General features: G+C 47.7%; 1 protein-coding gene across 1 annotated transcript; it reads left to right on the top strand.

The window, feature by feature from the left end:
* The first annotated feature begins 60 nt into the window (after positions 1-60).
* Positions 61-6,142, top strand: IGBP1 (immunoglobulin binding protein 1). The gene is made up of 6 exons (XM_082208559.1): positions 61-293; positions 1,347-1,667; positions 2,149-2,344; positions 3,493-3,572; positions 4,776-4,888; positions 5,666-6,142. The coding sequence occupies exons 1-6, from the start codon at positions 91-93 to the stop codon at positions 5,800-5,802; spliced, it is 1,050 nt and encodes a 349-aa protein (XP_082064685.1). The 5' UTR covers positions 61-90; the 3' UTR covers positions 5,803-6,142.
* The last annotated feature ends 8,246 nt before the right edge of the window (positions 6,143-14,388 follow it).

A 14,388-nucleotide genomic window follows, 5' to 3' on the forward strand; every position in this document is an offset into this window, starting at 1 on the left:
GCAGGCCCTCGTTAAAGATGGCGGCACCTCCTTCAGCCGCAAGACGGTACCACTTCCGTCCGCTCCTTTCCCTCCACATCCGCCTCTCCCATGATGGCGGCGAGCACAACGACGGAGGAGCCGCTTCGGCTGTCGGAGCTGCTGGAGTCCGGCTGGCGACTGCTGGAGGAGGTGGAGGATGGCAGCGCCGCGGAACCTTCGTCGGGAGCCCCCGCTGTGCAGCGGAAGGTGCAGCGCGGGATCGGCCTCCTGGAACGCGCCTCCAGCGCCGTCGCCGAGCTCCAGCTCTTCAGGTGCCGTAGAGCATGTGCAGAGGGCGCCACATGTACACCCCATGGGGGGGGCTGTCCATGGCTCACAGTCTACCTCGGGATGGCAGCGCCTGCCTGATGACCTTTAGAAACCGGCAGTGCTTCAGTCCAATCTTCAGCTTGTGGCTCCAGAGGGACTCTGTATCTGCCCAGAGGCACCTTCAGCTCCTCACCGCCACAAGCTTTTGCTTGGGCTGGATCTCACCCATTCACAATAGAAGAGGGAGGTGCCCACCCCCACCTTGCATTCCCTGCTCAGATCCTGACAGTTCACAGGCAGTTTTTCCCACTTAGTTGAATTTGAAATTCGCACTGGACCAAATTCCCAATTTATGGAATAAAAGCAGTTTGATTTGGTTCTTCTATTGCTTTTCCCTGTTTTTAAGACCTTCTCATAGCTCAGCAAATAGGGCATGAGGCTCTTAGCGTTGGGCAAAAGATTCCTGCGTTGCCCTGGGTTGGACAAGTTGACCCTCATGGTCCCTTCCAACTCTAGTTTTATAATTCTAAGAGCCTGGCTGCTGGATCAGGCCAATCGCCCATCTAGTTCTGCATCTTATTCTCACAGTGGCCCACAGGGGCAAAACTAGGATTTATTTTGCCCAGGTCATAGACCCAGTTTGGCACCTCCACGCATTTGTGTACACACACACAGAGGCTTGGAGCCTCAATGGCGCCCCTGTGTAGGCTTCACCGATGGCTACCTAAGCCATTGTGACTAGTAGCCATTCATAGCCCTCTCCTCTTCCATGAACCTGTCCTCTTGTAAAGCCATCTGTGTTCCCCTGTGGTAGGGAACTCCACAAATTAGCTGTGTGCTGTCTGAAGAAGGACTTTGAAAAAATTGTCCATGCATTCTAGTGTTATGAGAGAGGGATGGAAACTGGTGGTGGACTCCCCTCCATTGGAGGTTTTTTCTGCAGAGCTTGGCCAGATTCTCTAGCTCTAATTCCAGCATTGCAGCGGGGCTGGACTAGATGATCCTTGGAGCATCTCTTCCAACTCTATGATTTTTACTCTGCTCTCTCCTTTCAGCCACAATGAAGAGCTGGAGGAGATCTCCTCAGCCGATCTGAAGTTCATGCTGGTCCCTGCTCTGTTGGCGGCCCTCGTCTTGAAGCAGGTCAACCCCAGCAAGCGCCTGGAGCATGTACAGAGGGCCCGTGCTGGCTTCATGGACTTCCTGAAGGTCTGCAAAGACTATGGGATTGGGCGCTTCCAACTCCCACGGGAGGTGGAGGTGGAGAGCGGGGATGAAAGTGAGTCCTCCGATAGCAACATCAACTCCGTTCTGGGGACTGATCAGCAGACGGCTATCCTTGCCATGGCATCCAACAGGCAGGCGAAGATCGAAAGGTGAGTAGGGAGGCCTTCCTGGATTATGGGTGGCAAATGTCAGTTTCAAGTCAATTTGATTTTAAATGTTTTCAGTTACTGTGATACCTTTTTGGTAATATTTAAATTCTGGTATGTTTCAGAATAAACAATAATTAAATTAAGCCAGAAATAAAACAATAATTTCATTGGGAAAACCATAATTATAAAATAATGCAGTGGGTTGAATACCTAAACTTAAGACAGCAGTTTAGAAAACAGGCTCAAAGCAGCTGTTTTGTAAAACAGGGAAAGCAAGGTGCTCAAATTTAAAATAGACAGGAACATAAATGTTTTTCAAAGCCTTATCCCTTGAATCCTGGAAGACACCTCAGGGATCATCCGGTCCAGCCCCCAGCAAAGCAGAAATCCTCGACAAATGCCTATCCAACCTATCTTTAGAGTTAGAAGGGACCGCTGAGAGTCATCTAGGCCAACCCCTCCATGTTCTTTCCCCAAACAGATATAAGCAGAAGAAGGAGCTCGAGAACCAGTTGGCCACCCTGAAGCCCTTCATCGACGGTGGCCAGGCAGAGGAGGAGCAGATCCGGGAGTTCTACTTGCTCCAGATCAAGAAGTGGATTAGCACAAGCTTGGAGGAAATCGCGAGCATTGATCAGGAAGTCGCTATCCTCATTCGGCGGGATGCCTTGAAGCAGGTAGGGTGGTGGGACATGGGGAGGGGACCGCCCTCTCTGCCTTTGTGGGGCCTGAAAGCACTTCAGGCATTGCAGTGGGTTGAACTAGATGCCCCTTGGGATCTGTTCCTGCTCTTCAATTATATGGTTTTACAATGGGGAGAGAGCATCTGAGTGGTCCCCTGTGGTTGTGGTGGTTGCGATGTGACCCCTTACATGTGAAAAACAGGGGAGCCCTCTGTCAGAATACCACTCCCCACCCTGCAGAGGTGCTACAGAGGCCCTGGAGCAGCCTGGGCTCCCCAGATGTCCTTTGACCACACCCATGAAGACAGAAGCCTGCAAGCAAGACCCATGCACAACAGAAGATAAAAAGAACCTTCTGGATCAGGCCAATGGCCCATCTAGTCCAGCCTCCTCTTCTCACATGGGACTCAGCCAGGTGCCCCAAAGGGAACCCATGCAAACAGTCTCAGAGCAGAAGAGTAGCATTGCAGCCTCTGAATGTGGAGGCAGGGCAGAGCCATTGTGGCTCTTAGCCATCGACAGCCCTCTCCTCTGTAAATTTCCCTAATCCTGTTCTAAAGATTGGTGGCCATCGCTGCCTCCTATGGAAGCGAGTTCCACAGTTTAACTTTGCGCTGAATACCAGTTGCTGGAAGCTGCAGGAGGGGAGAGTGCTGTAATGCTTGTGTCCTGCTTGCGGGCTTCCCTTTGGCACCTGGTTGGCTGGGTGAGATGGCCAGCTCCTCTTACAGGGCCCTGTATACAGAACAGCCCCCTCTTCCAGATCCGGCCAGGGGCAGGGCAGATAGTTGAATGTTGCAGCTTTGATAAATTGTATGTAGGAACATAGGAAGCTGCCTTATATTGAGTCAGACCCTTGCTCCATTCAGCTCAGTACCACCAACACTGACTGGCAGCAGTGGCTTCCAGCCCTACCTGCAGATGGCATTGGGACTGAACCCAGGACCTTTTCTTGCAAGGCAAATTCTCCACCACTGACCTATGGTCCTTCCCCACGTGGAAGAATCTGAGGTCACTGTGGGCAGCAGAATCCGTCACCTGTCACTGAATGGGTGTCATGGGGTGGGGCCCTTCAGTTGGCTGTGGAGGGTAGAATGTGTCTTTTGGATTGTGTGCTGAAATATGTTTTTTATCCTCTCTAGGGTACAGCGACGCAGCCTCCACGCCCGCTTGGGCCTCCGTTGAAGCCCTTCATCCTGACCCGGGATACTGCCCAGGCAAAGTATGGGTGCTCTGCTCTTTTCAGGGGGGGCATTCAGGGGGGCTGGCTCCTTCCAGCTGTATGATGCTGGTTACGATTGCTGCACCGCAGGGGGTTGGACGGGATGACACTTGGGGCCCCCTCCAGCTCTACGATTCTATGATTCTGCAGAGGTGGGGAACCTATGAGGATGGTCCGTTCTCAGAGGCTGATGGACCCAATGGGTTTCCAGATGGCTCTGGGGGATTTTTCCAGCTAACCTCTAGGTTAGATTGATGCAGTGCGTTCTACATAGGGCTGCCTCTGAAGACAGTTCAGAAACTTCAGCTGGTGCAGAACTTGGCGGCCAGGTTGCTCACCAAGGCAAGATGGTTTGAGCATAATGCACTGATCCTGGCCTGACTGCATTGGCTGCCCATTAGCTTCCGGGCCCAATTCAAAGTGCTGGTTTAGATTTATAAAGCCTTAAATGCCTTGGGACCACAGTACTTCAAGGACCACCTCTCTCCATAGGAACCTACTTGCACCCACCAGTCACCGTCTGAGGCCCTTCTTTGTGTGCCTCAGGTGGCAACATGAAAACAGGCCTTTTCTACAGTGGCTCCCCATTTGTGGAGGTTTGCCTGGTGTCTTCATTATACACCTTTAAGTGCTAGGCGACATTCAATGCCCTTTTAAATGTGTTGTGGTGGTGGAGGGATTGGTTTGCTTTTGTTATTGTTTTAATTATGTATTTTGTGTTTGTTTATATTGTAATTTTATGTATGTTGGTATTGTGAACCACTCTGCACTCTACAGATGAAGGGCAGTATATAAATTTTAATAATAATAAACATCATAATAAACAACTGATTCTATGAATAATGGTGATGATATTGGCAATAACAAAAACTACCACAATCTTCCTTCACTGAATATTTTTAAGTGAAACTTGGATGACTGCCTTTCATGTATTCTTGAACTGTGATTCATGCATTGACTCTCAGGGACACCTTCCAACTCTCCAGTTCTGTGATTCTGTAAGTGACAAATATGTATCCAGGAATACCCTGTAGCTCTACACTTGTTCTTTCAGAGGTAGGGCAGTCCCATCCTAGACCTGTCTCCCAAACATGAGAACCCCTCAGCCAAAGAGACTCCCATCTTGCTAGGACTAGAGCACAGCTCTGCTCCACCACTGTGCTGAATGATTAAATGATAAAAATGTTAATTCCTTTCTTATAGGGTGTTTGGCGCTGGCTACCCAAGCCTGGCGACGATGACAGTGGATGACTGGTATGAGCAGCATCGAAAGCAAGGAGCCCTTCCTGATCAGGGCATATCACAAGCGGCCTCAGGTATTTATTTGGCGCAGGGGTGTGGGGGAAGGATGCCTCTTGTAACGGTGAGAGACTAGGGCCCAGGAGAGACAGGGTTCAAATCCCCACTTGGCTTTGAAGCTCCCTGGGTGTGACCGTGGGGACCAGTCACTGCCTCTCAGTATCACCTACCTCGCAGGGTTGTTGTGGGGATGAAATGCAGATGGAGAGAGAACTGTGTATGCCACCTTGAGATCCTGGAAGAACAGAGGTGGGACAGAAATGCAATAAATAAGTTGTGTCTATGAGCAGCATAGACTGGAAATCCCCCACTCTGAATAGCTTTGTTTTATTTGTTTAGTGATTGATTGATTGATTGATTGATTTGATTTGATTTGATAAAAATACAAGATAAAAGCACATATAAATAGTTAGAACAGAAACAACAAAACAATGCCCCCCTTCCCACAAACACATTTAAAAGGCTAAAGAATATTAATTAGCCAAAGCCCTGATTAATGTCTCCCCCGCAATGTCTCCCCACTGCCTTCCAGCAGCAGCAGATAACAATAGGCTGAGGATTTAGAATAGTAGAATTGGAAGGAACTCCATGGGGTCCTCTAGTCCAACCCCCTGCGATGCAGGAAAGAGTCCCTGCGCACCCACCCTCAGTTTAAAATCGTACAGTGTAAGAGAACTATATTACCCGGAAGGGCAATATAGCCCAACACCCTGCAATGCAGGAATCATAGTGCATTCAGAGTTTTTCTCCCTACTGTGCTCTCAGTCTGGTTTCCCCCTTTTTCGGTCCTGTAGCAGCTGCAGAAAAGCAGGAAGAAGAGAATAAAGCGGAGGAGAAGGATGACGATGAAGCTTTGCGCAAAGCCCGGGAATGGGATGAGTGGAAGGAACTTCACCCCAGGGGCTACGGCAATCGCAAGAACATGGGCTGACCAAGTGCCTCCTCGAGAGGAGGAGCCTGTGACCCGGGCGCCCTCCCCAAGAACCAGAGGATTGATCCCCCCACCCTGGGGACCCCTCTTTCTCCAGAGGAGAAGGTTTTCAAAAAGAGAAGGGGTTTTTTTGTTGGGGGGCTTGTGTCAGGTTCCCCTGGCCAGGAATCTGGAAGTAGTGAAAGCATCTTGCCCCAGATGGACGATCCCTATGGAGAAGTTGGTTATCCCTGTTTCCTAAAGGAGTCCTCAGCAAGCTGAGTGGATAAGCCTTATGGAGTTAACTCGTAGTTGCTGTAACTTATTCTTTCTGTATTTAAATAAAGTAACATGAAATGCCTTCCTCAGTTTATCACTTAAGCGGTGTGGGGAGAGGTTTTCTTGAAGTGAATCAAACAAACAAACAAACAAACAGATACAATAAAAATAAGAGAAAGGCAAAAGAGCAGAATAGTATATATAGGAGAGACTTAATTGCTGGAGGTTGGACTAGATGGCTTTTGGGGATACCTACCAATTGATTCTGTAACCAGTTAAAGAGTGTTGAAGTTCACACAGTTCTCTTGCCTGGTTGCTGGAAGGAGGATTCAGATTAATTGCTCCTAATCTCCAAGAGACCCCATTGAGCTTTGGGCATACAGCTGTTGTTTAGTCAGAAAGCTCCAGCCCTCTGGTGTTTGATAAGAACATGAGAATATTAGAAGAACCTGCAGGATCAGGTAAGGAGATTACAGATGCACTGAGATTTAGGAAGGGCATATATAAGAAATGGAAGAATGAGGAACTCATGAAGAGTAGCCAAGAGTAGTTTCAGGTAGAGAGTCAGGCAGGGCAAAGCTCAGGATGAGGTTACAAGAGAGGTTAAAAATAATAAAAGTTTCTTTGGCTATGTTTGAAATGAGGAAGAACAAGTAAGTAATAGGTCATCTGTGTGGAGAAGGTGGCGAAATGCTCCTGGATGACAGAGAAGGTGGAACTTCACAACCCCTGCTTTGCCTCTGCTTTTCTCCAAAAGGAAAGCAATGCCCAACCTGGTGATAACAATTAATGATGTAAGGAGGGAGCTGTAGCCCAAGATGGGGAAAGAGGTGATAAGGAAACACCAAACCACTTTAAATGTATTCAAGGGCCTGATGAGTTAGCGGGTACTAAAGGAGCTTGCAGATGTAATCGCAGAGCCTTTGTCTATAACCGAGAATTCTTGGAGAACAGGTGAGGTCCCTGCAAACCGGAGGCGGGCAAATGTCCTCTTTTTCAAAAAGGGGCGGGGAGAAGAAGAACCAAGTAACTACTGACTGGTGAGCTTGACATTGATACCAGGAAAGGTCCTAGAACAGATAATTAAAACAAGCAGTCTGTGAAAAGGATGCTGGGTTTCTCAGAAACAAGTCATGACAGACAAATCTCATTTGTTTTGATAAGAGTTACAAGCTTGGTGTGGGCGTGGGTGGCACTGTGGTCTAAACCACAGAGCCTAGGGCTAGCCGATCAGAAGATCGGCGGTTCGAATCCCCGCGATGGGGTGAGCTCCTGTTGTTCGGTCACAGCTCCTGCCCACCTAGCAATTTGAAAGCACGTCAAGTGCAAATAGATAAATAGGTACCACTCCGGTGGGAAGGTAAATGGTGTTTTCGTGTGCTGCTCTGGTTTGCCAGAAGTGGCTTAGTCATGCTGGCTGCATGACCTGGAAGCTGTCTGCGGACAAAGCGCCAGCTCCCTCAGCCAGTAAAGCGAGATGAGTGCTGCAACCCCAGACTCGTCCGTGTCTGGACACAACGGTCAGGGGTACCTTTACCTTTACAAGCTTGGTATATCGGGAATGCTGTGGATGTAGTGCATTTTTATTTCAGTAAGACTTGACAAAAGTCCCCCAAAATATTCTTGCAGAGACGCTGGTAAAACGTGGGCTAGATGAGGTAACTTTTAGGTGGATTTGTAGCTGGTTGACTGACTGAGGCCAAAGTGTGCTCACTAATGCTTCCTCATCACCTGAAAGAAAGAGACAAGTGGGGTGCTACCACAGGGATTTGTCCTGGGCCTGTAGTAGTTCAGTGTCTTTATAAACTACTTGGGTGAAGGAATTGAAGGATGCTCATCCAGTTGTGCAGACACAAGAACCCTCTCCCCTGCTGCAGTTTCTAGCAACTGGTATTCAGAGGCATTGCTGCATCTGACAGGGGGCGCAGAGAATAACCCTCCCCTGGATTTGTCCAATCCTCTTTAAAAACTATCTATGTTGGTGGTCATCCCTGCCTCCTTTTCGGTAGGTTGGTTGGCATCAGTCTGTCGAGAGAGACAATGGAAAAGTGCACCTTCGAAGGTGAAGTCATACTGTAGGAAGCTTTCTTGTCATCTGGGTAGCCCAGAACCTCCATTCACACTGTCCAGGCTTGTGCCCCTGGCTTCGATGCTGCTAATGCAGTGGTTTAACTTCACCCCTGGGAGGCACACTCCATTGTCTCTCAAGACAGGTGGATGCAAATACAGTGGTACCCCGCAAGACGAACACCTCGGAAGACGAAAAACTCGCTAGACGAAGGAGTTTTTCATTTTCTTAGCCGCTTCGCAAGACGCATTTCCCTATGGGCTTGCTTCGCAAAATGAAGCTTGCCCCGCAAGCTCTGGGGATAGCGTTCCTATGGAGACCGTCCGGGGATAGAGGGGAAGCGCCCGTTGCTGCCCCTTGGTTCAAAAGAGGTCCCCTCTTTTGAAGCAAGGGGCGGCGGGGAGAAGATCGCTTCTCCCCGTTGCCAGCCTTCCCCTCTGTCCCCTCTTTTGAAGCAAGGGGCGGCGGGGAGAAGATCGCTTCTCCCCGTTGCCAGCCCCGCAATCTCCGGGGACAGAGGGGAAGGCGCGTGCGCCTTCCCCTCTCTCCCCGGACCCCTTTTGAACCAAGGGGCGGCAACGGGGAGAAGCGATCTTCTCCCCTCCGCCCCTTGCTTCAAAAGAGGGGACAGAAGGGAAGGCGCGTGCGCCTTCCCCTCTCTCCCCGGACCTCTTTTGAACCAAGGGGCGGCAACAGGGAGAAGCGATTCTCCCCGCTGCCCCTTCCCTTGCTTTAAAACAGGTCCGGGGACAGAGGGGAAGGCGTGCGGCGCTTCCTCTCTATCCCCGAACGGTCTCCATAGGAACACATTGATTGATTTTCAATGCATTCCTATGGGAAACCGTGCTTCGCAAGACGAAAAACTCGCAAGAAGAAAAAACTTGCGGAATGAATTAATTTCGTCTTGTGAGGCACCACTGTAGCTTTCCCCCCTCCCTGCCACTTAATGACAGCATCTTCAAGGGAGGAAGCTCTTCCAAATGATGTATGTCCAAATTTCAGTGATTTGCTTTGATTGGTTTTATTTTATGAATCCCAAAGCAGCTTTGCAACCAACCAATAATGGGAACAGAACAGAACAGAACAGGCTGCCTCAAACTCAGCCCGCCAGATGTTTTTGGCCTACAACTCCCATGATCCCTAGCTAGCAGGACCAGTGGTCAGGGATGATGGGAATTGTAGTCTCAAACCATCTAGAGGGCCGAGTGTGAGGAAGCCTGCAACAGAACATGACAAGTACAGCATCAATCATATAATAATCAATAAATCATGAATAAAATAATTTCTATCTATAAAACACTATTAACAGTCCTAGGCTGCCGAAACAACAAGACCTCCCCTCTTGGCTGCGCTGATATAGTCCAAAGAAAAGCAGAACTATATGTTTGGCACCAGTTTGGCTGCACAAGTTGCCGGAAGGAGGCATACAAGGTGCCATCTAGCCAGTTTAGGTACTCCACTCTGGACTTGTGTAGGGTTTACTCCTTAGCCTTTTCTTCACCTGAAGATATCCCGCGAGGCAGTGAAGCTTTAGGATTAGCGCTTTCCTTCTCCTAGATAGGCTTCCTTCCCAGGTTGACAAGTGGTACACAAAGATCAGCTGTGGAAATAAGCTGGTGTTGGGAAATCCTTATGTAAGGGCTGGATGGGGCGAGGCCTTTGCAGCCAGCCTGCCCAGGAGATAATTCGGGCTGCATTAGGAAGACTGCAGTCAAGAGAGTTCAATTAATTACAGATGAGCAGTGACCACCATCTGTCACCACAGGAGATTGGAGGGGCAGCCAGGTTGGGACCTGCCCGAATGGACTCCACATTAAAACCAAAGTAAATAAACAAAAATCACCCCCTACCTGTCGAAACGAAAAGAATATGATTCATTATCTGGAAAGTCTTTAAAAAAATAATAATCCAGACCCATGTTTTAAACTAACCATAGGCTTTGAATCATAGAATCGTAGAGCTGGAAGGGATTGTTGCCAGTACTGAGCTAGACAGAGTGAGGGTCTGACTTGGTATAAGGCAGCTTTCTATGTAAAAGGTAAAGGGACCCCTGACCATTAGGTCCAGTTGTGGCCAACTCTGGGGTTGCAGCGCTCATCTCGCTTTATTGGCCCAGGGAGCCAGTATACAGCTGGAGTCATGTGGCCAGCATGACTAAGCGACTTCTGGCAAACCACAGCAGCGCACAGAAACGCCATTTACCTTCCCGCCGGAGTGGTACCTATTTATCTTCTTGCACTTTGAGGTGCTGTCGCACTGCTAGGTTAGCAGGAGCAGGGACTGAGCAACAGGAGCTCACCCCATCACGGGGATTTGAACCGCCAACCTTCTGATCGGCAAGCCCTAGGCTCTGTGGTTTAACCCACAGTGCCACCCGCGTCCTGTGCACAATTTACCAAAGCTGCAACACCCCACTGTTTACCCCGCCTTGGCTTCTCCCACCCAGTGGAGGGGGGCATTCTGTACACAGGGCCCTGTAAGAAGAACCTGCCTGTGGCCCATCTATCCCAGCATCCTCTTCTCACAGTGGCCAACCAGATGCCCCAAAGAGAAGCCCTGTAAACAGCAAGAGATCTGAAAAGGATCCAGGGCTCTAAGAAGACCCCAAGCTTACAGTGAGGCAACAGTGTGATGCAGCAGCAAATAAAGCAAATAAAGCTAATGCTATTCTAGGCTACATCCAAATCAAGTGCCCAGATTGAGGGACGGAATAGTGCCACTATTATTCTGCCTTGGTCAAGCCCCACCTGGAGTGCGACTGAGATGATGAAGGGTCTGGAAACCAAGAGACATTGTTTAGGGAGTCAGTGATGTTCAGCTTAGAGAAGAGGAGACTAAGTGGTGACATGAGAGCCATCTTCAAATTCCTGAAAGGCTATTATAGAGAAGATGGAGCCAGCTTGTTTTCTGCTGCTCCGGGGAGGAGGACCCAAACCAATGGATTGAAATGATAAGAAATGGGATTCCAACTAAACATTAGGAAGAACTTTCTGATAGAAGAAGAGCCATTAGACAGTGGAGGGGACACCCTCAGAAAGTGGTGGACTCTCCTTTGTTGGGGGGTTTAAAGCAGAAGTTGGATAGCCGTTTGCAAGGGATTCTTTAGTTGTGGTCTCTGCATTGCAGGAATTGGACTAGATGACCCTTGAGAGTCCCTTCCAGTTCTACAATTCTATGATTTCTTAGAGAGGAAGACTTCATAGTTGCTGGTGGCTCATTTTTGCAACCACTACTCATTTTTCTTCCAAGAAATCTTAGTACCTATGGCTCTCCTTACCTTACCTTTCATTTCATCCATAGCTTCTGTTTAATTGCTTTAATCAAAGCTCTTTCTTTAGCTGGCTGCAGTTGTCATTAATACAACTGTATTCCTTTAGCGAGAAAAGGCTTTCAGAGCAGTTTGCAGAAAACTGAACAACAAACTTTCTGTTTAAGTAAAGGCTGGTTGGAGTGAGCGTGTTTCTTGAAACAAGCAAGTTCGTTGCATCCCTTAACCTTGACAGAAATAGCTGCAGCTAATCTGCCGACCTTAAGCTGCTCTGGAGTGAACAATTATGGGATCAGGAGTCCTACCTCTGGGCAACGTGCTCAAGGGCCCAGCGGTTCAGCTTACGGAGTTCTTCACATCAATGATGGGCTCACACTGGGAGGGCTGGCCAAGGAAACACTCTGAATAATGGTGGCTTAGGCAGAGGCAAGTGAGTCACCAACTGAGTCCGTCCTCTAGAGATCTCCATGTTTCCCCAAAACAGCATTGTAATTTACTGGGCATCACATTGCAGGGGGTTAGACTTGATGACCCTTGGGTGTAACTTCCAACTCTGTAGTTCTATGATTCTACAGTATATGTTCTTTATATTTCTGCTGGACTGCTAGTAATTGGAAAGCAAGGAAAACAGTTGTGTTAACTCCCCATTCATTCATTCGGCTGATGAACTGCAGGGCAATAGAAAAGGTGCTGAATGTGATAGATACACTAAGCAATGTCTGTTTACATTTCTACCTTCTGCATTTGTGAGAACTCGATCATTAATGTGGCAGCACCTGCACCTCGGAATTCCTTGCCTGCTGATACGGATGCATGCTGAAAACACTCTTGTATAGATGAGCCTACCCAGATCCTACTTATATTTACTTCTAAATCAACCTGCTGAATTCATTGATACTTCCTCCCAAGTAAGTGTCATAGGACTGCAGCATAATAGCCTGATCCTCTTTATGTTTACTCAGAAGTAAATCCAATTGAGCTTAATGGGACATACCCAGTGCCGGATTTGTGTATAAGCTAAACAAGCTATAGCTTAGGGCCTCACTCTCTTGCTTGCCCCCAACAAAAATTTTAAAAGTATTTCACTATTAATATACTTCTTAATTGTATTTCAGTTCAACAATTACTTTGATAAGATACATATTTTGTTATGTGCAAATGGCTTTAGATACCTATTAGGTTCATAAATTACCATATAGAATATATTCAACAACAAAAAACAACAGGGACAATTTGTTGTTGACAAAGGACAGCTGGACATATAAAGGGCCCCATTACCTTCAGTAGTTTAGGGCCTCATCAAACCTAAATCCGGCCCCGGACATACCACTAAGTACGTTGGCACAAGACTTCAGCCAAAGTCTTATTATTGTGTGTAAGAGCATTGTGTGATTTTGCATGATTATTTTAAGGAAATGCATCTTTGCATGGAAAACAATGCAGTCATTTTGTCTTCTCCCACCAGATGCTACATTCCATATGATTTTAGTGCATTTTTGTTGTTTTGTTGTTGCTTTCTTGTTTGTATGCAAAAATTCGTCCCTTGTTAAAATTTATACATTTGAAATAAAAATAAAATAAACAGAATGAAGAAATAGATACCACTCCTGCATTTGTTTATTCCATTTCTACGCTGCCTTTTTTCTTCAAGGAGCTTGAAGTGGCATAAATAGTTCTCTCCACATTTCATCAAGTATGCAACGTAGGTGACTAGCCTCCAAGGTCACCCAAGTGAGCTTCACAGTTGTGTGGGGATTCAAACCATGATATCTTGCATGTCCTCGTCTGACACTCTAACTGCAGAATGACGCTTGCTGATAGATCCTACTTGCCATCTTGGTTCACCTAACTAAAAGTACCAAATGCAGAAGGTAAGGGCAGAAATTCTTCAAGAAGACAAGCCAGGGTGAAGGACAGGACCCCCTCCCACACAGAGACAGAAGATGGAGATGCCTGGGATCAGTCTCATTATGGATGGAAGCAGGCTGACCCCATTGACACACTGCACATTGATGCTCAGCTGCGCCGTGGCCTCAGAGATAATCCCGCAGAGGCATGAGGGACACAAAACACAGAGATAAGAGACTTGACAGGATATATCCTCAGCAGAGTGGGTATTATTACTAGGAGCTAGAGCAGATAGTTTTCAAGGAACCCATTTTCACTCTCCCCTCATTTCAAAAACATTGGCAAAACGTGAAGGCATCTGAGCAGCTTACGATGCATGAGTAGAAATACACTTTTCCATAAATGTTTTCAATATATGTTTTTATGGTTTATTGCTTGTTGTTTGATGCCCTTTGGGAGGAAGAGCAGGATATAATAACAGAATGGTGGAATCATTGGATTGGCAGGGATCCTAAGTGTCATCTTGTCCAATCCCTGCAATGCAGGGATCACAGCTTAGGAGTCCCTGACAGGTGGTCATCCAACCTCTGCTTAAAACAGAGATTGCCAACCTGGTCCCCACCGCCCACTAGTGGGTGTTTCAGGATTCTAGTTGGGCGGTAGGGGGTTCTATAGCACAAGCTGAATCCTCCTCCCATCGAGCACTGGTGGGCAGTAAGGAACTTTTACCATCAAGAAAGATGCATAGTGGGTGGTAGTTATAAAAAAGTTGACAACCCCTGACTTAAAATCTCCAATGAAGGAGAGTCCACCACCTTCTGGGGGAATTTGTTCTACTCTTTAAATACTCTTGCCATCAGAAAGTTCTTCCTAATGTTTTGTCAGAATATCCTTGTAATTTGAATCCTCCTCTCTGGAGTAGAAGAAAACAAGCTTCTGTGTCACAGGGAGAAAAAAATCCTTGAAGGGAATTCCTGTGGTTGAACACATTGTCCAACACACCTAGACATTTGGGGACATTCCTGCTGGAGTGGGCTCAACATGGGTCATAGTTTTTAGGATGCCCCCAATCTGCCACCTCAAATCTCTCCAAACACATGCTGCTGGTGCTGGCAGGTACTGCACTCGCTCTCCCTCCCTTTAC

Source organism: Podarcis vaucheri, assembly GCF_965113315.1.
Source record: "Podarcis vaucheri genome assembly, chromosome: Z".
NCBI classification, from domain to species: Eukaryota; Metazoa; Chordata; class Lepidosauria; order Squamata; family Lacertidae; genus Podarcis; species Podarcis vaucheri.

What these genes read in the sequence shown, in the direction of transcription:
- IGBP1 (XM_082208559.1), top strand. Translation starts at nt 91, where the DNA reads ATGATGGCGGCGAGCACAACGACGGAGGAGCCGCTTCGGCTGTCGGAG. An exon ending in AGGCAGGCGAAGATCGAAAG is followed by an intron (nt 1,668 to 2,148) that starts GTGAGTAGGGAG and finishes TTCCCCAAACAG; the next exon opens with ATATAAGCAGAAGAAGGAGC. An exon ending in CATATCACAAGCGGCCTCAG is followed by an intron (nt 4,889 to 5,665) that starts GTATTTATTTGG and finishes TCGGTCCTGTAG; the next exon opens with CAGCTGCAGAAAAGCAGGAA.